At 42.1% G+C, this 20765-nt stretch overlaps 1 protein-coding gene across 1 annotated transcript; it reads right to left on the bottom strand.

The window, feature by feature from the left end:
• Window positions 1-733: 733 nt before the first annotated feature.
• On the bottom strand, window positions 734-19603 carry kank2 (KN motif and ankyrin repeat domains 2). The gene is made up of 13 exons (XM_030736088.1): window positions 19531-19603; window positions 13697-13782; window positions 10133-10215; window positions 8509-9870; window positions 7547-7729; window positions 7366-7471; window positions 6619-7200; window positions 6449-6536; window positions 5809-6028; window positions 5339-5481; window positions 4115-4315; window positions 3932-4030; window positions 734-2139 (listed from the first exon to the last, which is right to left on the bottom strand). Exons 3-13 carry the CDS (start codon window positions 10167-10169, stop codon window positions 2083-2085), a joined length of 3078 nt encoding a protein of 1025 aa, XP_030591948.1. The 5' UTR covers window positions 10170-10215; window positions 13697-13782; window positions 19531-19603; the 3' UTR covers window positions 734-2082.
• Between the last annotated feature and the right edge of the window lie 1162 nt (window positions 19604-20765).

The raw sequence follows: 20765 nt of genomic DNA, 5'->3' as shown, positions 1-20765 counted from the left end.
CACTCTATACCCCTATAAAGTTTTAGCAGAATTCATTGAAAACATTTCCAGCTATTGGGTTTACAGAGGTTATGTGTGCAAACACTACTAAAAACACAGGAGGTAATAACCGCTTTACATTAGTTAGCAGTGCCAGTGTTGCTGTGCACCAGGGATGGGATGCAGTCTGAGGGAAAACACAGCTATTTGTGTTGGAACTCCCTCTAGTGGAACTTTTGGGGTAAACCATCCAAAGCAACGGAGAGTACACAAGAGGCCTGAAGAAGAGAGTGCAGACAGGGTGGAGCGGGTGGAGACGGGTGTCAGGGGTGACTTGTGACATAAGGACAGCAGTGAGAGGGAAGGTTTAAAAGATGGTAGCGAGACCTGCTATTTTGTGTGGTTTGGAAATGGTGGCACAGACAAGAGGCTGAGCTAAAGATGGTAAGGGTTTCACTGGGAGGGACCGGGATGGACAAGATAAAAATGAGTTTATCAGAGAGAGCAAGAGAGGCGAGATGGTTTGGACCAGATAAAAGATAGTGAATATACTGGACAGAGGATGTTGAAGAGAGTCCCTGAAAGAAGAAGACTGTATATTATGGTTTCAATAGCAAAACTAAACCACTTTAATGTCTGTGATGCAGAGTAAGAGAAACAAGCACTGGTAACAAATATCTGCATGATTTTATAAGGAATAAATACATCACTGAAGGGAACTCAAAAGAAAACAATAAATTTGAAGGAAAACACATGTGGTCCACATTTATTTATTATTTTCCAAAATGCACAAATTAGAAGAGTAGACACAATCTAGCATTTTACATAAACCATCATAAAACATAAACTACAGAGCTGTGTGATTACATAATGCAGGCGTGAGCTTAAAAACTCCAAATGTATAAAAGATAGATAGTTAAATTAAAAAAATTGAAAGTTTATAAAAGATTTGCTGAAAAGAGAATATGAAAATTGGTAAAACATCTTTAAAAAGTAATAGAAATTTTGACATCAATAGCCTACGCACTTCAGTTCAAGGAGTTAGATTTTAGGTATAATTACCAGTTTACACTGACATATATTATTTTAATATTCCTATCTTACATGGCACGTCCTTTTAAGACCAAAATCCCTTACTTTCTGGTTCCCTGACGAATCTCACTGGCTTCACCAGTGCTTTCAGTCACTTCTCTACAAAGTCTTGTTAAATTTTATGAGCACACATCACAAACATAGATACCTTCCAATCAACCATCCAAAAAAACCTTCACATATAAAAATACAGAGACCATAGTACCGCAGCCATCAGAGAATAATGGCGACCTCTTTTTCACGCTCCGTGTGTTAATATTATTACCACAATAAGCAGTGCCAAAGAGGTGATGGGAGGCAGACATCTTTGGGTTTAATTTGGGGAATGTGGTCAACACATTAAATTAATTTCTGGTTAAAAAGGTGTAAAAGTTAACCAACACCTGGGAAATAAAACCATGAGGTCCTGAATTAAGTCGGAATTTAAAAAAAAATCAATATCAAAAATACTCTCAAGTAAATAAATCTTGTGTATAAATATTGACATACTATTGAAGTGTTTGAAATATTTTGTAGCACCAATGAGCTAGTTGATGCAAGGACACTTATCTATGAGAGGAGTGGCTTCTGTTATTCCAAATGACTGTGATGGTCACACAAAACAATGCTACTGTGGAACGCCTATGGTACAATGAAAACACACTGCTCTATGAGCCAACTAATATAAGATTGCTATGGAATCAAATAACGAGTGCATAACAATGTAACGTATAGTGAAATGCCGTGAACAGTTTGGATTTGTAAAAGTAATGCTGACAACTAGAATGACATCCATTATAGGTTCAGTTTCAAACTTTTCCAACCACCACTGGGATTAAAGTAAGACCACGGTGTACAAAATGCAACAGATAACAATGGTGCAAGCTCTCATGTAATTATCTGCACATTATGGTGTACTTAAATTATTCAGGGTGAAAAACAAATGCACAAACAAACTTAATGTTTCTTCTAATTACATGGATGAATAAACATCCGTGGATTGGCTGTGTAGCTGAGCTGTAGGCGTGTGGTTTATTTTGGTTCACCAGCAGGAGGAGAGGAACCCAAGAGGGGAGACTTGGGCGAAACCTGGAAAAAGTAAATAATATTATAGTTTAGAACTTTTTTATCAAATCCATTATGGTTAGTCCATCCATCCATCCATCCATCCATCCATGGAGCCTCCTCCCACTAGAACATGCTCAAAATACCTTGTGAGATATAGCAGCTCTACTCTGAGCCCCTCCCAAATGACCAAGCACCTCACCCTATCTGTGACAGAGACCCCACCACCCTTCAGAGGAAACCCATTTCTACTGCTTGTATCTGCTTCATTTGTTTAGTCACTTCCCACAGCTCTTAACCATAGGTGAGGGAAGGAATGTAGACTGATTGGTAAACTGACAGCTTTGTTTTCATGCTCAGCTCTCTCTTCACCACGACAGACCGGTACAGCGGTACAATATATTTGCAATATATTGTCTCTTCCAGGAGATGCTTTTATTCATGTAAAGGACCTCTTGATCACTACATTTACATGCACATTAATATTACACTCTTATTTAAAATATGAAACATATTCTAAATTTGATAAGGGGTCATTGAAACAAGCACATTCTGTTTGGATATTCAGAATGAATCCTAATGAAGCGCTTTATGGTTAAGACATTGTTGTGTTAGAAGGGTTCTTTACACATTGCCATGACCCCTTTGTTTTGTTGTGCTGTGCCTTGTCCCAAAGGAGCTGACTGAGGATAATAAGCTGGAGGAGCAACACCTGGGCCAGGTGTGCTCAGCTATAAAGGCTCTGACTGACTGGCTCTCCTACAGCTTGGGCCTTGAGTTTCCTTCTCCTGCTTTCAGCATACATGACCACTCATCCATACATACTTTACTCCACTGACTTGCTGATAATTACACATTCCTGTTAGTTAATTACAGTTTTTCTAAATGCTTTCTTTGTTAGCATCTCGTGTCTCCCATTCCTTGATGCCGTTCATTAGCCAGGCTGTAGGGGGGAAAAAAATGTATAAAGCACATCTGCAGTCTGTGCCTCAGTTGGGGTTTGTACTGCAGTTTGTGTCACATCTTGCCCATTTACACTCAGCTACATGCTATACACAAACCAGCTTAGCCAGCTGAAAGGCTGGGATAGTCATGCATGTCTGAAAGAAGGTAGGACAGAGAAACACATCAGTGGAACCAAAAAATAAATAAATTTGATGAATATCCCTCACTCTCTGTCTAATCAAAGAGCTACACAAGCAAACACCATACAGCCTGTTTGTGACACTCTCACCATAGGTGAAAATTTTGTATGTATTCTAGACAGTGACTGGTAGGACAACTGCCAGCTTGCAAATAACTGCTTTCTAGCTTAGACAGATTTTCTTATTTTTTATTTTTGCTCAACTCAATGCCAACTTTGATTTCTGCAGATGTGTTGTAAACCATACATAACTCTTGCATAACAACAGATTTTTGGAAACACACAAACACTGTAACACCACCCAGATCATCCAGGGAGGCTTTTCAAGAGGGCGGTTGAAGGAATGACTAAGGGTGAGTGTGCGTGCATGGTTGTATAAGTGATGGAAAAAATGTTATCTGGATGGGCTGCATGCAAACAGGAGTACTACTATTACTATTCATGTGTTATTAGCCATGGAAAGAGCTTAGAATTAATAATGTTGTTTCTCAAAATAAAAGCAAAACACTGTGTGCGTGTAAATGTTGTTATTGAGGGATTTCCTACAACTCCTCAGCTTAACAATAAAGTCCATATTGAGATTTTAGACAATTCCATGACACATTTCTTGGATAGATGAATGTTGGTGGGAAGGGGCTACTTTCTGCATTAGCGGTGTAGTTAGTTACTCACAGGGGAAGGAGGTTTTGCAAAGTTGAGGTGAGCGTACAGAAGTACAGCAATGTCATTCTGACTGGCTTCAAGGGCAATGGACAGAGCAGTACTGCCATCCTGTTTAATACAATTAGGAAAAAATGGTGAAACATTGTGTTTGAGTAGACTTGTCATAATCACAGATAGAACTGAAATGCTTACATTATCGGTGAGAGTGGCATCACATCCCGGCACTGACAGCAGCTGACGCACAATGTCCACATGACCGTGTTCACAGGCACACATGAGTGCAGTGGAGCCGTCGTCATCACGGACGTTAACTTGTGCCCCGCATGACAGCAGTGCTCGCACCATGTCCCCTCTACCGTGACTGACTGCCAGCATCAGCGCCGTCTGTCCAGCCTACAAACACACATTGTTTAAAATCATAATTACTCTCATTAGTTACCTCGATTTCCAAAATGTGGACACATCAAGACTGCATTTGTGTACATGCTGCAGTGGATACATTTTAAGCAAAGACAGGCACTAGAAGGTGCAGTTTCTGGAGAAATTATAATGTGATTGCTGAGCAGATGAGAACTGGTAGCCTGTTTTTGTCTACAACTTTTTATCCCTTGTCCTCCTGTCCCACAGTGTTCCACATTTTTATCAGTTCTAGTTTACACAAATCAAATACTTTTCTGAATTGTGGCTTTTACCGAATGGCTGTATTTCCACAAAGTCACAAGCTATGTGGATTTTTTTGTGGGATATGTGTAAAACTAACACATGCAGTGTACTATGAGTAAAACTACCACAAATGAAAAAAATTCCAGCTATAATAAAGACTGAAAAATTCTAATAACTGAGTGGAACTGGTGTAAGGAGTTTTGTAATTTTTTCCCAGTAAACCTGTAGCTCAGAAAGAAATGTCTCAGTTGACGCATCCCCTCTGAAACCCACTCTTAGATGCTTACAGAGATAAAGGTTTATGGGATAAATGGAAGAATAAATTTAATGCTTTTAATGCTCATTGTATTTCCTTGAGAAGGTTGGATTCAAATAAAATATGGCCTTCACATGCTAAAAGCCTCCCAGAGTTATTATCATGTCCCACATTGTTCCTCACATAAACACATTCTTCCCTAAATCCCACATTTAGTTTGCTAGGATCTGGTCACTTTTTCCCTGAAAGCATGCAGCAGGCGACAGGGAAAGTTTTACAGGAGTGCAACTTTCTAACTGACCACAAAGTGTCGCTATTGTGACAGCTTTTGACAGTGTGAAACATTTGGCCAGCTGTCTGCAAAATTTTACTTGTGCAACAATTACAGCTTTTGAAACATAACCCATTTTATGCTGTCGTTGCCATGTCCAAATGTGTAACATGGGTTTTGTTGGGTGTAGGATGCAGTAAAACCAAATGAACAGCAGAGGGTGCACCTGGCTGGCCTTGGCATTGACATCCCCTGTGCGCAGCAGCTGCAGGACGGTTTGAAGGTCACTGTCGGAGTGGAAGGCAGCCAGAGCCGTCAGCATGATGGCCGTGTAGCCCGCCTTGTTCTGCTTGTCAGCGTTACACAAGCCTGTCGGGTAAAGAGGTCAATCAATGTGACAGGTGATACAACAGCAGCACAACACAATACCAGGGATTGCTGCCATATATGAGACAGGAATAGCTCAGGAAGGGGTTCATATTTTAATGGACTAACAGTAATAATTTAATATAACTGCTTACTGTGCCTTAATTGAGATTATCACATTTAAATTATAGTAAACACTAAAATTCAGTGTTTTAGTAAATAATCTTAACACTTGACTACCTTGAGTCTTGTGAGATTTTCCCTCTCTTATTATCCAATATCTTTCTAGATACTCTTGTGTTTTCTCAAAAAAAAAAGGACATAACTCACCAGTGTCCAGCAGAAGTTTCACCACAGGGAAGTTGGAGTGGGAAACAGTGTAGTGAAGTGCTGTATTCCCATTGCCGTCAGCCATATTTATGACAAACTCCAGCAGCTGAGGGGAGATTGAGGCAAAGGTGTCCATGTAGGCCTTGACGACAGCTGTGTCGGCTGTTTTGTGGCAGGACACACGCAGCCACTCTTGCAGCACTGTGGTGTAAGCTGCCCTCTGAGATCAGACACAATGAGGACAGTTAAGGCAAATAAACATTTGACAGATGTCTGGAGAAATGCAAGAGCATGGGTTGGAAGAACGACATCAAAAATCTGAAAAGGGTTCACTGGAAACCAAACCTCAGGACAAGCCTCGAGTTAATGTGTTGTTTGTGATTTCAGTACTTGCAAAACTTATGAAACCAATGTTAAGAGTTTTAATTTAGTATTTTATATTACAGCCATGGGGAGGGGGGAGCACAAGCCAGTGTACGCCTGTCTCAAGCCCAGATATATCGGAAGGGTTTCATCAGGAAGGGCATCTGGCATAAATCAAAAATTAATATTACAACATCTTCATGGACTTCCTAGAAAGAAGTAATGACAGTGAGCTGATTTTCCTGGTGGAGAAATGTGAATTATATTTAAAACGTACTGCTGCTTGTTGGCTGAAGGCATTGGGTTCCCCCAGGGCTTTCTGCAGGGCATGCAGAGCTGAAATCAGGCTGTCACTCAGCTCCAGTCTGTGACAGACAAGGAGACAACATCACTCTCAGATGTTCATAGATCCTTTAATCCTTACAGACAGACTGTGTGTACACTTACCTGACTTGTTTTGAAGGTGCGGTGGCAGTGTCATTTGAAATATGTTCAGTTGCTGGCTTGGTCTCTGACTGGATGGTGTAATGATGCTGGGTGTTCTCACTGGTTTTAGGGATGTCTGGCGATGAAGAACATGTGAGTGAAGACTTTTGCTCAGGAGTGGATTCAGTGCTAACTGGTGTGGAGGTGACCTTTTGTTTGTGCTTTTCTGATGACTGTTTGACGGTCTCAGAATAATTTGATGAACATGGAGGAGTTATGGTGTGGTCTGGTGCTGTTGGCTGTGAGGTGCATTTTTGCACCACAGTGTCTGTTGCTGGTGACTGGGGCACTTTGTTTGATGGTATTATGTCTACAGTTGCAGAGTGGCTGGGACTTGAGTCTGGAATGGCAACTGGCAGTTTGATGGCATTTTGCTGAGGTACACTGGTGCTTTCTTCTTGCTGGGAATCCTTGTTGTGTGTTGTCTGCTGGTGCTGGACTGTAGACTCTGGTAGTTTCTCTCTGGCTTCATGATATTCGCTAGAGTCACTCCCCTCATCTGAGCTCTCACTGCTGCTATCTTCTGAGGATGTGGACTCATAGCTGTAAGACAAGAACACTTTTCACTCAGCTCAAACAGCTCAGAGTCTTTGCAGGGAATAGAACAGCTTTTCTACTTTTTTACTTTTTACACTGACAGTATTCCCTTGACACAGTGCTCAGTGGATGAAAAGGTCTGACTGCTGCTATGCAGTGGCCAACACTTACCCTCCATTGACTCCAATGAACTGTAAGTTTTTCTTTGTAGAGGGTGAACCTGGTTCACCTTCTGCTTTCCGCTTCATAATTGATCTCAGAGACGATTGGGGAGAGGCTAGAAAAGATGCCAGTGATTACACATACAGTATGAATATGATTTGGTCAGAAGAAGCTAGTTTAAACCACATACCTGTCTTAGGTAAGTCTTCTTGTGGCTGGATAGACTCGTTGGCTTCTTCTTTATGCACAGTCCGATCATCAGATGCTACAGCGATGGCAGGATTAGCTACAGGTACTGATGTGGACAACCTGCTCTTCAGGACATCGCGTACCTGCTTGGAGCTGACTGCAATTGGCAACTCAACTAAAGCATCTGAGAGGCAAGAAAAGAAAACGTTTAAAAGCTAACTAATCAATCATTTTGCAGAGTAATGCAATTAATAAATTCTACTGTAAAGCTGAATCTCATGCAATCCAATCCAGGAGCAATACAATAAATCATTGGCATTTTCAAATGCTGCAATTTGTAATAGTGTTGTATTAGAATTTAAATTCAGATGTGTTTCTGATGCTTTGTGAATTGTGTTTGCAGATTAAATGATCTAATGGTGACATTCAAACAGACAACAAAAAGGGTTCCAGGATGGACCCTTGGGGAACACCACAGGTCAGCTGAACAGCAGGTGTTATCAATGATTACTGAGTTGAACATTAATTAATTCTATCTATATTTTGAAGAAAGACTAATACCAAGCTAAATGTACTAACAAACACAACAACAATATAACAAACAACAATTATTTGGACAGAGATTATTGACCACTCAATAAGCATAGTAAACCTGTTTTCAACTTTAACTACAAACATAGATTGAAGGGTGACAGACTTTTCTAGGAACTCATATCGTCTCTGAAAAAAGTCACCAAATAATGAACAATATGTTTCGGTTTCCCAGACATGGATTAAGTCTAGCCTTGGACCAAAAACTTTGGTCTTTGATCTTCACTAAATTTTTCTTTTTAGTTTAGGACTTGGCTTAATCCATATCTGGGAAAATTTCTGCATACACTTCACAAATTGCTCTTTCATTGGACTGCATCAGACTGTTCCTGTAAAACTAATAAGCCAGTAGTTGGTGTCACTGAAACAGACCTTCAGTTCTTTCTCTGTGGTGACACTCCACGCCTCCAGCAGGTGCATGACGGGTGGGGGAGCTGCAGGTCTCTGCTCGGAGCAGTGTTCCCACCTCCACCACAGTCGGCTGCTCCAGTGTGTACACCTGGATTCCTACAGTTCTCTGGTCCCTCTGTTGCCGCTGCTGTGTGAAGCTGACCAGTGTATGCAGGCTGCAGCCTTGAGGCTCCTGCCAGCCCATGCTGGTTGCTATGACTGGATGCTCTGCCTGAGGGACCTTCTGGACCGCTGCCACCTGCTGCTGTGCAGCCTGTAGTTCCTGCATTGTCCTCTTTAGTTGGCCCTCAAGCTGACCCACTTGATTTTTAAGGGCATCTGTCTCAGGCAGCAGCCCCAGATCCTTCTCTTGAACCCAGACCCCCACATGGCGACTTCCTCTTGAGTCCTCTGGTCCCACTCCAATGGTGCGCAGTTCCCGCTTTGCATCTGGTCGTGCTCCACCCACAATCACTGTGTCCTCAATCTCACATCCTGAGTCTTGCTTGGACCCATCAGGTGTGGTGGGGGACAGTGACCCTGCTGGCTTGCTGTTGCTCTTAGCTCCAGTATTAATTTCTTCTTCAGGGATGTCAATATAGAGCTCCCCTCGAGGGCGGCCTCGGTTGAACCCCAGAGTGTGGCCCAGGAATTTTTGGCTCTTCAACTGGACACTGAGCTGCCGTTTTTCTTCCTGCAGCACTGAGATTTTAACCTGGAGCACAGGGATTGTCTTCACTTGCTCTTCTAGCTCCCTTATCTTTCTCAGGGCTGCAGCCATCTGCTCCCTGACATGCTGCAAGTGAGCAGGGGTTGGAGTCACTGGGGTGGACAGGCCAGAGCTCAGGGGAGTGAAAGATCCACCTCCACTCTGTGACCGGTTGAAGCTGTGCGCACTGCTTATAGAGGTGTTAGAGCCTGCTACACTGCTGTGCATGCTGCCGAGGTTGGAGAATCTCCGCCCCTCTTTTTCTTCTTCCAGCTTCCTGCGAGCATCTAACAGAGTCTTCTCCACCCGGGCAGTACTGAAGCTGGGTCTTTGTGATGTGTGGTAGCCTGGGGCACAGTAGGAGTAGGAGGAATGCCGGCTGTCCACGCTGGCATTGGAGCAGAGAGACTCTGTGGAGGTCCACCAGGAGCCAGCGTAGCCATAGCCACGGGGCAAAGAGCCATAGCGTGGCCGGCGTTGGACAGGCACCTTCTTGATAGTGTTTCCCTTCTCTATGTCGTTAACATATTTAAGGAAGTCTAGGTCCAGACGGTAGCCATAGGGGGTCTCCACTGAGTAGGGCGCCTCCTGTTCTTTGGCGTGCAGGGAAGGGGGAGCAGGCGGGTTGAGTTTCCCTGCAGGGGAAGGAAATAAACTTTAAACAAATGGAAATCTGCATCTAATCTTGGGTTCAGACTTTAGAAAAAGCATCAACTTGGAGCTACTACATATTTATAAACGTACCAAATTAGGTACAAAGTGGACTGGTGGAGTTCATAATGGCATGACCTTACAGTTAAATTACATGCAAGTTGTGTGATAGTTTAAATCCTAACAAAATCACTGACTTATCTCCATCTTTATATATTATAAGGAATAATAAAACATAGAGTGCACCTGGGAAGCCGGGGTCCATATGCAGCACCTGAGCCATAATGATCCTGTGGCTGCTTTTTAAACAGTCACGCACACTCTCTCACCTGTGGAGAGACCGAATTGTTGAAGTTACACATGTGCATACTAAACATTTTTATAAATAAAAAAAAAAGTATTTTCTTGCAGTAATAATAAGATGCAGTTAATGCTGTAATACAAAACTGTCCATGCCCGACTGAAACCTAACAACATCAGTGTTTTAAATGACATCCTATAGGTTTACTGTAAAGTATAAGTAATGCATGACATTGTGTTTCCAGAAATAAATTATTACTATTGTTGACTGCATTGTTTTCTGTATGATGGTTAGAAATAGCACTACCCTTTCTTCCACTGCATCACCCGCCTGCCTCCATTCCTTATTTTATCCCTTCATTTTTTTGAACATATTGGGTCACAGTTGATTGTGCATTTGTTTCTGTTCCTAGCATTCAGTGAAGAGAAGTTACAGGGGGAAAGTTTCCTGGCAGCTAATTCCAGGACAGAGATTTGCCAGTTACAGCCTTATTAGGAATCATCTGTGTGCACTTACTTCGCCTCTCACATTAGGATTTACAGACTCTCTCTCCACTTTCCCTCCTGTACTTCTTCCATCTCTGGTTCCTTCTCTATTTGTCCTTTCTTTATGCTCTTCTGCTCCTGTTTTACCCCTCTAAGCATCAGCTGATGATCAGGAGGTTTCAGCAAGTCACTTTCTTTCACTCCGCACACTGAGATGCTATTTAATTTAGCACAAAAAAGCACAGTGAAGAGAACTAAGCTAATAACTCACTTCAATGCATTTCCAAAAGTAACACACATATTTTGACTCTTTATAAACAAAACACTGTGCCTTCCCCTCCCACAGAGAGCAGCACAGTGCCAGCAAAAATGTAGAACCCTAATGCCATGCCTCTGAGTTTGTGTCTGCTTGGAAAAGATTAACTTTCTAGGTCATCAGTTTGTGGGAACCGGGGAACTAACGTTTAAGCCATCTTAGGCATTAGTCAGTTGAACATCGTTATATTACTTTGGCTTTGACGAGCCAAGAACAGAAGTCTGCAAACTACTTTGTTTCTAAGGGCAAACTGTATTTGCCTCAGTCTAAGGCTATTTTTTGTTTCTTCTCTTCTCTAAGTTGAGCCCTCTCTCTCCCTCCATCTATCTTGTGACCGTAGCCTGTGCTTGCTCGTTTGTGAAAAGTAGGACACTTGGAAACACTGACTAAATTGACATGGTATTTTTGAAGTGCTTTAGTCAGTTTAATTTCTCGGTGTGATTCTCCTTATCTGTACCCTTTCATCACCCTCTCATTCCAAGATTACCACAGACTTTTGAGCCGTGAAATACGGCATGCATGAACACCCAGACCCATTTTAAGATTGGCACCATGGTGGTAAAAAAGAACCACACTGGTTAATTTAATTTAAACTATCTTTCAGCTTACACACGGGGACATTATGCCCTAGATATAAAGTTTTAGTCGGACTTACATAGCAGATAACGAGAGAGAAAAACAAAATTTAACTGATATTGCAGAGCATTTAAAAAAAGGAAAAAAAAATGGTTCTCTTGCTTCACCCTACAGTTTGAGTGCCTGTTTATCTCCATTGAAAGTGTCAGAATGATTATGTGCTGTCTGGTGTACAGTGTGGTCTGGGAATGACTACATGTGTGAGAAAGTGAGTGTAGGACAAGGAGGAAGTGTGGCTGCAGAGGAGACAGACTGTGTGAGAGAATATGCGTACAGGAGGGTGGAGGACAGCACTGACAGGGGACAGTTGATGAGATATAATTAGAGTATGTAGTTTCGCAACTGAACACGCCTGCCAAGCAGACTGGCTGATGTCGTCCTTTTGGTTTCTTTCCAAAATACTAGTTGACACTCAATTAGTATTTCTAGACAAAAAAAAAAAAAAACTGTAATGCTGAACAATGAGACAGTAATCAGCTTTTGTGTTATTACATTGTCTCCAGCAATGTCCACACTCAGATCTGCTGTTTTGTAGGGATTTTTTTTTTCATCGGGCATTCGTCACGTAGTACGGATTGCAGGGGGACACCCAAGTGGCTTAGATCTAGATCTTTCCATTTTGCATCATATCCACTGTTGCACCAGTGGACTGAATACTGTAACTGTGCTGCTTTATAACAGTCGTCTGACCATGGGAGGGACATTCCACCTTTATCTTTCTGCTAGCTGTAGTGGTTTAAGTTGTACCCATGTTTTTTGTTTTTTTTACCCTGCCATATAAATTGGGAAGTCATTCACTTCCATTCATGAAATTGTTTAACTGGTACCTCCACTGAAAAAGGAACAGGGTAAGAAGTAAAATGTTGTTTAGTGACAAATAGTTCTAATATATTATTTATATTACATTTTTATATATATTTTCTTTTGATGAATAAATATAAGACAGAGTTTGGGTGTAGATTTAATCTGTGTCCTGAATAAAAACTTATTTTCTATCCTATAACTAAATTTCTGGTAATTTTAATATTTTCTCTAATTACTTGAGCAAGAGGCTCTATAAATAATGCATATGAAGTGGGGCTTAAGGGATACCCTCGGCATCCTCGTTTCATAATAATCCCCCCGACTAAATTCCAAATTCTTAAATCTTATTTAAACCGATTATTTTCCACTACAGGCTCCCACAACAGCAGCAGCTCAGAGTGCTTCATATGTGCTAACGTGTACACGTACTCCCCTGGGTGTGTGAGTAAGGCTGGGGTGGAGTGGCTGACCTTCCTCCCTGTCTCTCGGGTTTAAACAGAGTTCCTTTGAGATGACATCTAAACAGAAACCAGCGTTCGCCCTTCCCCAGCACGGCAACTCTCCCCAGCCAGCCTACATCCAGGACAAATGCCTTGCTTCCATTACTCCCCCACCCCACCTTCTTTATAGACCTGCAGACCATGCTAGAGGAAGCTAGCATGGTCTGGCCTACTCCCTCCATTCCCTGCTATTAAGATTAAGACAGCCCCTGGGGGGTAAGATGCAGGTCATCCAGCACAAATTACGCGTCTGTGGTATGTCCTGTAGGATATCACGAGAGTAACTAGATAATGCTGCAGCTTAATTGACTTCTCATACTCGCCATTGAAAAAGATTTGTTCCCCCGTGTGCAGGAAAGTTTCGGGATTATTCATTTTCAACCAAACTCCAGCATCCCACTGAAGGGTTAAAAACTGGATTTGATTTACAGTATGGATAAACATTCCTGTCTCTTTGGTGTATCAGAGGACTGAGACCACCCTGATGAGTAATTTTAAAATGCCAGGCTTCATTTCAAAGTCCACTCTCCCTAGTTTATCAAACTTATTGCTTCCTTTCATTGAGTCACCTTATTATTGCCATTACAAAGGATTAAACCTCAGTACTGCTAAGTCAAACATACTGCCGCTTTTTCTACCACCCAGAGAAGACCTTTATGGATTTTTCCACTGCACTGCTGACTCTCAGTCTTCGGTGATTGCTATATTGCTCAAGCTTGGGAATGGTTTGTGAATTAGGAAAAGAGGGATTTATTTTCTGCTTCATACCAGCTGCTTGCGCTGCGAGGACGGGATCTCTCCTCCCCAGGCTCCTTGCCTCTCCCTTCCTTTTCTTGCTCTCTTACAGTCAGCACCTGCGGGGAATAAGAATAGAGGAAACTTGAACTTTGCCTGTCACTGCCTTTGACTGTATCAGTTAGTAGCCCAGAAAAATGAAAATAACTGGGATATCTAGAAGAATAGCTTTCAGGGGATGTCAGTAAAATCCCATTAAGGGTGTGCTGCTCTGCTGACACAAGAGATAAAAACAGACTCATAACAGGTTACAAAAGAGTGGGCCTGACATGAGGGTAAACACAAGTTGCAAACCTGGAAAAAAGCATTCCAAAACATTCCAGTGGTTTTGACTGATACACTGGATGTGAATAATATACCCCCATAAGATGCAAATCACTCTTTGACCTTCTCGTAGTGCAATGTAGATGAAGCTTGATTCATGTGCAAGTGCTCCTCTCCTAGCTTTCTAGAAATACTTTTTCCCCCACCCCATTCCTCTCTCCAGTTCAAGGCTCTCTAATCAATTCAAGGCTGGAAGCGGGAGCCTCCCTGCCATGTGATTGGGTAATGTGTCAGTTTTCTAACGCTCCCAAATCCAGTGCCACACACAAACACCCCCACCCACTGGATTAGTGGGAACTGCCATCACCTGCACATATCACCTAAGGCTAGACTGATTTCATAAGCCTTATGATGCATTTCCTTCAACACAGACTTAACTGCTGTGTGAGTGTCCACCAGACGTGCTGCATGACAACATCTGCTGATTCTCTTACAACAGCACAGCTCAGAGTCAGGCTGCTGTGAGAGTGCGGTCGACATTTTGTCTGAAGGTCTAGGAGCCTAAAAAACACCGCTGGGTGACCTTTGCGTCATATCATAACAAGGCCTGCTGTTGTTCTGTCCATTGTTTCATAGTGTTGCCATGCCAATACCACAGAGGGTAGGGGTGGGAGAGAAACATCTTTTAAACTGGAACTACAGCCAAATCACAAAGAGCCATTCATTCAGCCTCTAGTTCCACAGCTGGTTCTAATAGAAAGCAAGGAGGGGCATCAGAGAGAAAAAGAGAGGGAGCGGGAGACAGAGTGTGGATAAGTGTGTGGCAAGGAAATCTCCCTCAAAACAAACAAACAGTTGATGAAGAGCTGTTATGGACCCACACACTGACAGAAAGTGGAAACGCAAGATGCAGGACATACACTGAGTGACTGATATCTAACTCCAGAAGGGCTCCAAAGCTGACAAAACTCACGATATGTGCTGATGAGAGTGAAACATACTGAAGTAAAAACATACTGTAGTATGAATACATGGCCACCTGAGTTATCAAATCCAAAAGCTACTCTCAATGAGATCAAAGACAGTGGACTATGTAGGGCTGTTATAACTGTGCGTTGGCGTGGATGGCAAATACCAAACATTACAGAGGAGACAAGCTGAACTCCCATGGACTCCCACAGAACATGGATGAAAACACCCACCACCACCACCACCACACGCCAACATTGTCTGAAGCCTGTCAACTCCCACAGATCAACAAACACGGCTGTAGATATTAAGTTGATTTATTCAGGTGAGGGGACAGATGATAAGAAAGCCCAGTGATTTAGCTGTTTTTAATCTATCTGAAAAGTTTCAGCTCTCAAAGAAAGGCTCTCAGATTTCCAGTTTATGTGCCCACTGTCATCATACCAGGCTAATTGTCTGTTTCCAAACGGAGACCATATTTGAGGTCTGACGAAGAAAGGGTTACAGGAAAGGGAGCTTCATCTTTCTATTCCCCAAGGACGCAGAAACAACCCAGTCACTTCCTCCCAGCCCAGGAGAAAGAGTAACAAGGAGAAGGAGAGCATAAACGAAAAAGGGGGGAAAAAGTAGCAGGGGTAGGAGAGGGAGAAAGGAGTACAGTGAGAGAGGGAGGGTGGGACAGAAAGAGGGGGGATGTGAGGAAAGACAGGCTAAACTGCAAAAGGAGGGGAAAGAAAGTTTTAGATGGAAACTTCTGAAATGAGAAGAACATGCCTGTTCTCGGATTTGGACTCCACCAGAATGAATCACGCTGACACCAGAATGAGTGCTTCTGCTAATGCAGGACAAACATCTGAAAGATCAGACAAAGGGACCGCAGAGCGTTTCTCACAACAAGTAAATAAAGTTTCAAGAGGACCTCTCCTCACAATCCCACATGGCTCCACCTAGAAGATTACAATCATTTGTGCATTCCTCTCCTAAAATAGAGAGAAAATAGAGAATCCTAAAGACAAGTAGCACTTTGTCACACTAAATAAAGCTTATTGTTGTTCAGAGTTGTTTTTTTCTCAGAGTAACAGGCTGCAGACCTCAAAAAAGATGTGCTGAAGACTTTTAAATGTCACATAATGACGCTTCTGTATCTACTGAGACTTCTTTGTCTTCCTCCTCACTCTGCAGCACAGATGGCTTCATTCAGTCAACTGGCCCTGAATGAATAATAAATCAGAAAAATTACAACAAATCTCTCCTGAAGAGCTAAAGAATAATAACTGCAGAAGCAGCAACAGCCATTTGTCACCAAGCTTAATGTGGCTGAGGAGCATATGTCACCCCTTGACAGAAAGGGCCTTCACCAAGTGTAACGAGGCCAGATGATCTCACATCATACAGTGTGTTCTCATGCTGCTGGTGGGACATGTGGTTTTTGACTAATGCGGCCATTAAATTTAGGACAGTGAAATCATAATCCAATGGGATGTCACCTCCAGGACTTTCTGCCCTTTAGCAAAAAGGCCTGTTTTTTACATTAAGGCGTGGTGATGAGGAGGAGCAGACGGCACTGAGCTGAAGCAGTCTGGTGTTAGAGAGACTACGGCCAAAAGGAGAGGCCGGCCAGCTCACATTACTTCTGGAACAGGAGCAGAGTAAACACCCGCCTCCCCGCTATTGGTCATTGTGCTGACCTCCAACAGGAAACTGAGCAAGGGTGGGGCTGAGCGGCAAGGAGCGGCACCGGAAAAAAGACAAAAAAGAAACAAAAAACAAAAAAAAAAGCAGTTTGGGAGAAAATTCCTGAGCAGTTGTGGCGGTGGGGATTAAGACGGATGCCGAGTGGAGACGCAGAGGGCTGCTCTGTTTAAGAGAAACTGTGGGGGTCTGGAGGGGAGGAAACCCAAACAGCAGCCAGAGGGGTGATGGAGAGCCAGTCAGAGCAGTTTAAGGTTAAAAGATCAGGTCAGCATGTATTGTGGTGCTGAACGGATGGCACAGCAGAACACAGGAAGTCATATCACTGAAGTTTCCATTTTAAGTAAAGCACTTCCTTCTCAGGAATCTTATCAATTACTTCCTGATTTGATGAAGCTGTTGATGCACTGGTTGTACAGACATAAATAAAACAAAACAGACCAGAAAAAAAAAAAAAATCCACTGCACTTTACACATGTTAATGTTGCTTACTGGACAGTACAGTCCATCTGGCTTCTCTGAGCGATTAATGCAATAAAGGAGATCAGCCAGCTTATTCAGCAGGATAATGAATTACTTAGAAAAAAAAGCCAGATTTTCACCATATGTTCACTACACTGCTTTCCCTAATCAACAGAGTTAAGTAGGAGTATTAACTTGCTGTCTTGACCACAGTAGCCTCATGCTGGGCTGTATGTTTATCAAACTCTAGTGCAAAAACTTCCTGTTTAATAGTCACGTTGTTATGGTGCATATTCATATGCTGCTTTTGTAGAGATGAAGACTAACACACTAAAAACAAACTGCCTGCATAAAATGAAGACGGCCCATTACCAAGAGCTTCTTTCACGTGATAAAAGACTTAATAAAGATTGTCTATTGTCTTAATATAACAGGTGATTCATTATGCAGTAAAACTGTTCTGAAAGGCTCATCTGTAGTAAAAACCAAAGACAGTGACAGACAGTCTCACGCAGGCTCATGGTGTAATTTCATTAGCCTTGCTAAACCATTTAAATGCCCGGCGTGTGGCCCAGTGTGCAAATGGGGTTTATGGGCCGTGCATTCCTCCACTGCACCCCCGGATCTGAACGCTGTAATGAGACAATCACATTCCAGCTTGGTGAAAAAAATCAGCTGAAGGAAACTCCAGCTGCAGACCAACCTGGACACAGATCCTCAAACTGCAATCGGGGGGGGGGGGGGGGGGGGGGGGGGGGGGACTCCCTTTTACTACACTTGATTCACCAGATCTCAAATTAACAAGCAAACATTTAATTAGCAGTCCCCTTAAAACAAAGGCAGTTTAATAAAACAGCCCTACAATAAATCCTACAATCACAAGGGCTGACTTACATGGAAAGTCTGTCTGGCCTTATTGCTGTTTAATTATACTACAATATGTGGGTTCTATATGACACACCACGTTCTATGTGACATACCACCATTTTTTCCGTGTAAAGGCATGAGGGACAGGACAGAGACCATGTGAGCCCCATGCAGCTGCTGGTAGGTGATTTAATACAGCCAGCAACCCATTACACAACAGCAGGACAGTGGTGTATTGTATGATGTAGTGTAACAGGCTGATGACTAAACTCCCACATCCTGCCAAATTTTGCATGCCCACCATGAAAACAACATCTGATTAAACTAGACTGTGCCTTCAATGAAGGTTCTCAGAAAATCACTGCATTCATAAACAAATAATATAGTCATGCAAAACTAACAGGAAGATTCTAGATAGTCTATTTGAGAAATCAACAAGGTTTAGAAATGTCTTTCAAGAGAGAGAGAGAGAGAGAAAGTAATGGCAATGAATGTGGTCCACCTGCCCTGCTAATATAATATAACTCATTTACACACACACACCCCATCTGACCACTGGCCAGCTACAGCCGGGGAGACCAGCGAATCTTGAGGGCAAGAAGCAGCGCCGAAGAACATCTGGAAATAATGAAAACTTGCAGCATGCGTGGGACCCACCCTCTCCCACGAGCCCTTACAGACTTAAACGAGATTTTCGTTTTTTAATTAAATTATAAACTGGTTGGCTTGTTGCAACATTTTATGAATTGTGCTTGAGAGAAAAAAAAAAGTTTCAAAGCGAAGAGCAAACACACCCAAATATTTTATTTATTTATATTTTTTTTGCCATTTTGGAAATGACGTCGTACTTAGAGGAGTTGGATGCTGCAAGATTTATGAGACTAAAAGTTGAGGTAACGAGGCAACCCCCCCCCTTCCACCCCCCCACACACACACACACACACACACACACACACACACACACACACACACACACACACACACAAGCCCACCACAACAATAACAGAGCCTATCTAATGAATTAATGCTGCCCTATGGAAAATGCAAGGCTTTAAAATAAATAAATGATAAGAAACCAAAGGTTATGAGACCAGGGTTAGTGTGGCAGACGCGCTTTCAGTTCCTGTAGAAATATTACGACGTAAACGTGTTTTATTGATAAATCTGGTTAACGCCGCGCAGTGACCCTCCAGTGATGCGCTGAACAAAAAAAAAAAGAAAAAAACGCACGCACCGGAGGAGCAACCACGAGACTCAAACATTCCTCCAAAGGCAGACAAATTCTGATATGAAATTATAAAATCTAATTAGTCAGAATCCTTAGATGGAAATATGCAACCAGCCATAAGCGACGCTAGGTGTTGGTTTTTGAGGATAAAGGACCCATTACTTCGGAGAAGGAGTACCGGAGGGGGAACGGGCAGGACCGACGCTTCACAAAAGAAGTCATACTGAAGCACCTCGTCTGAAGCCATTTAAAATACAGCCTGACAAAGAGAGGCCGAGGTGTTTTTTTTTAAACGGAGGAAACGCAACTTATCGTCTGCTCTTACCTGCTCTCTGCAAACCCTTCCAGCCGCCTCGGCCCAGGAGGAGCGCTCACTGACAGAGAGACAAAAACACCGCAGCCAAGATGCTCCGCGTCCCCTCCCGCTCCTCTTAAAGGGCACGCAGCCACGAGGCCAAGCGGTGGGCTCTCGCACTGCACGTCGGTCATCTCACTGGAGTCTGAGTATAAATACATGGACATGTAGAGGCTGTGGTCTCCAATCATTTGACCCTCTTTGACTTAGAAAGTCATATATTATTTTAGAAGTGAGGTCATTTATGACCCCATTAGCCTATATTTCTTTTAATTATAATCAGATTTCTGTTAAATGCCTCTATTTGTGTTTATCATGCCTATATTGTTTCCTTTATCTGTGATATTCTAAAATTTTCCAATGTAATTAATTGTTTTCAATCAATTTTATGAAACAAAGAAATAAAATACAAACTGTAAAAAAAACAAAAAAAAAAAACATTTATAACATGTTAATCGATTCTAAAAATAATGAATATATTAGTTTCAGTAATAATAAAAAGAAAACATCTTAAAACTAAGGGTTATTTAAAGTGCAGGCTGTTGGATGAACTGAACTCCTGTAACAAAACACAATGAAGTCATCATACTCGTTTTTAATCCTTTGTTACTTCCATGTTTCTGTTTAAAATAAAAACTAAACAAACATATTCTTAATGCGTAATATTTAAATAATTTGTGCAAAAACACTTTAAAATATTTGGATTGCTGAATTCTCAAAATATGACGCCTAGTTATGAAATAATAACCAATGTTAAATATCCGCACACAACTTCCTCTTGTGTTTGCCACACCAACAGGCCACTTTCTTTAAGAAAAAAAAAAAAACTATGAAAAGTTGTATATATGGTTGGATCCCACTGGAAGGTTAGAAGAGGTTCAAGGGCCAACCAGGATTCCAGTGTAGACGGCTGTAAATAAAAGGAACAATTACTACTTATAAAAAGTATCATAAGTACACATTACACAGAGAGGAAATCTGCCAGAATGATACAAGCTATTTAAAGTATTACTACAGATTCATGGTTTTGGTTCATACTTGTGAGAAAAAAAACATGTTTTTACCAGAAGCCTGATCAGTTTCTCATGAGCATAAACATTATTTTCATGCATTTCCACTCAAATCATTACTGCTTTCACACACCCATACTTTAACCACGGCTCCACACAGGTATCAATGTAAGGGATGACGGAACCTCGATATCA

Source organism: Archocentrus centrarchus, chromosome 8, assembly GCF_007364275.1.
Source record: "Archocentrus centrarchus isolate MPI-CPG fArcCen1 chromosome 8, fArcCen1, whole genome shotgun sequence".
Lineage (NCBI taxonomy): Eukaryota > Metazoa > Chordata > Actinopteri > Cichliformes > Cichlidae > Archocentrus > Archocentrus centrarchus.
This window is presented reverse-complemented; position numbering and strand designations above follow the sequence as displayed.

Coding starts and splice junctions, on each gene's coding strand:
- kank2 (XM_030736088.1), bottom strand. CDS start 10,169: ATGGCTCAGGTGCTGCATATGGACCCCGGCTTCCCAG. Junction 6,537..6,618: donor GCACCTTCAAAACAAGTCAG/GTAAGTGTACAC, acceptor TGTCTGTCACAG/ACTGGAGCTGAGTGACAGCC. Junction 5,482..5,808: donor GAAACTTCTGCTGGACACTG/GTGAGTTATGTC, acceptor TTTACCCGACAG/GCTTGTGTAACGCTGACAAG.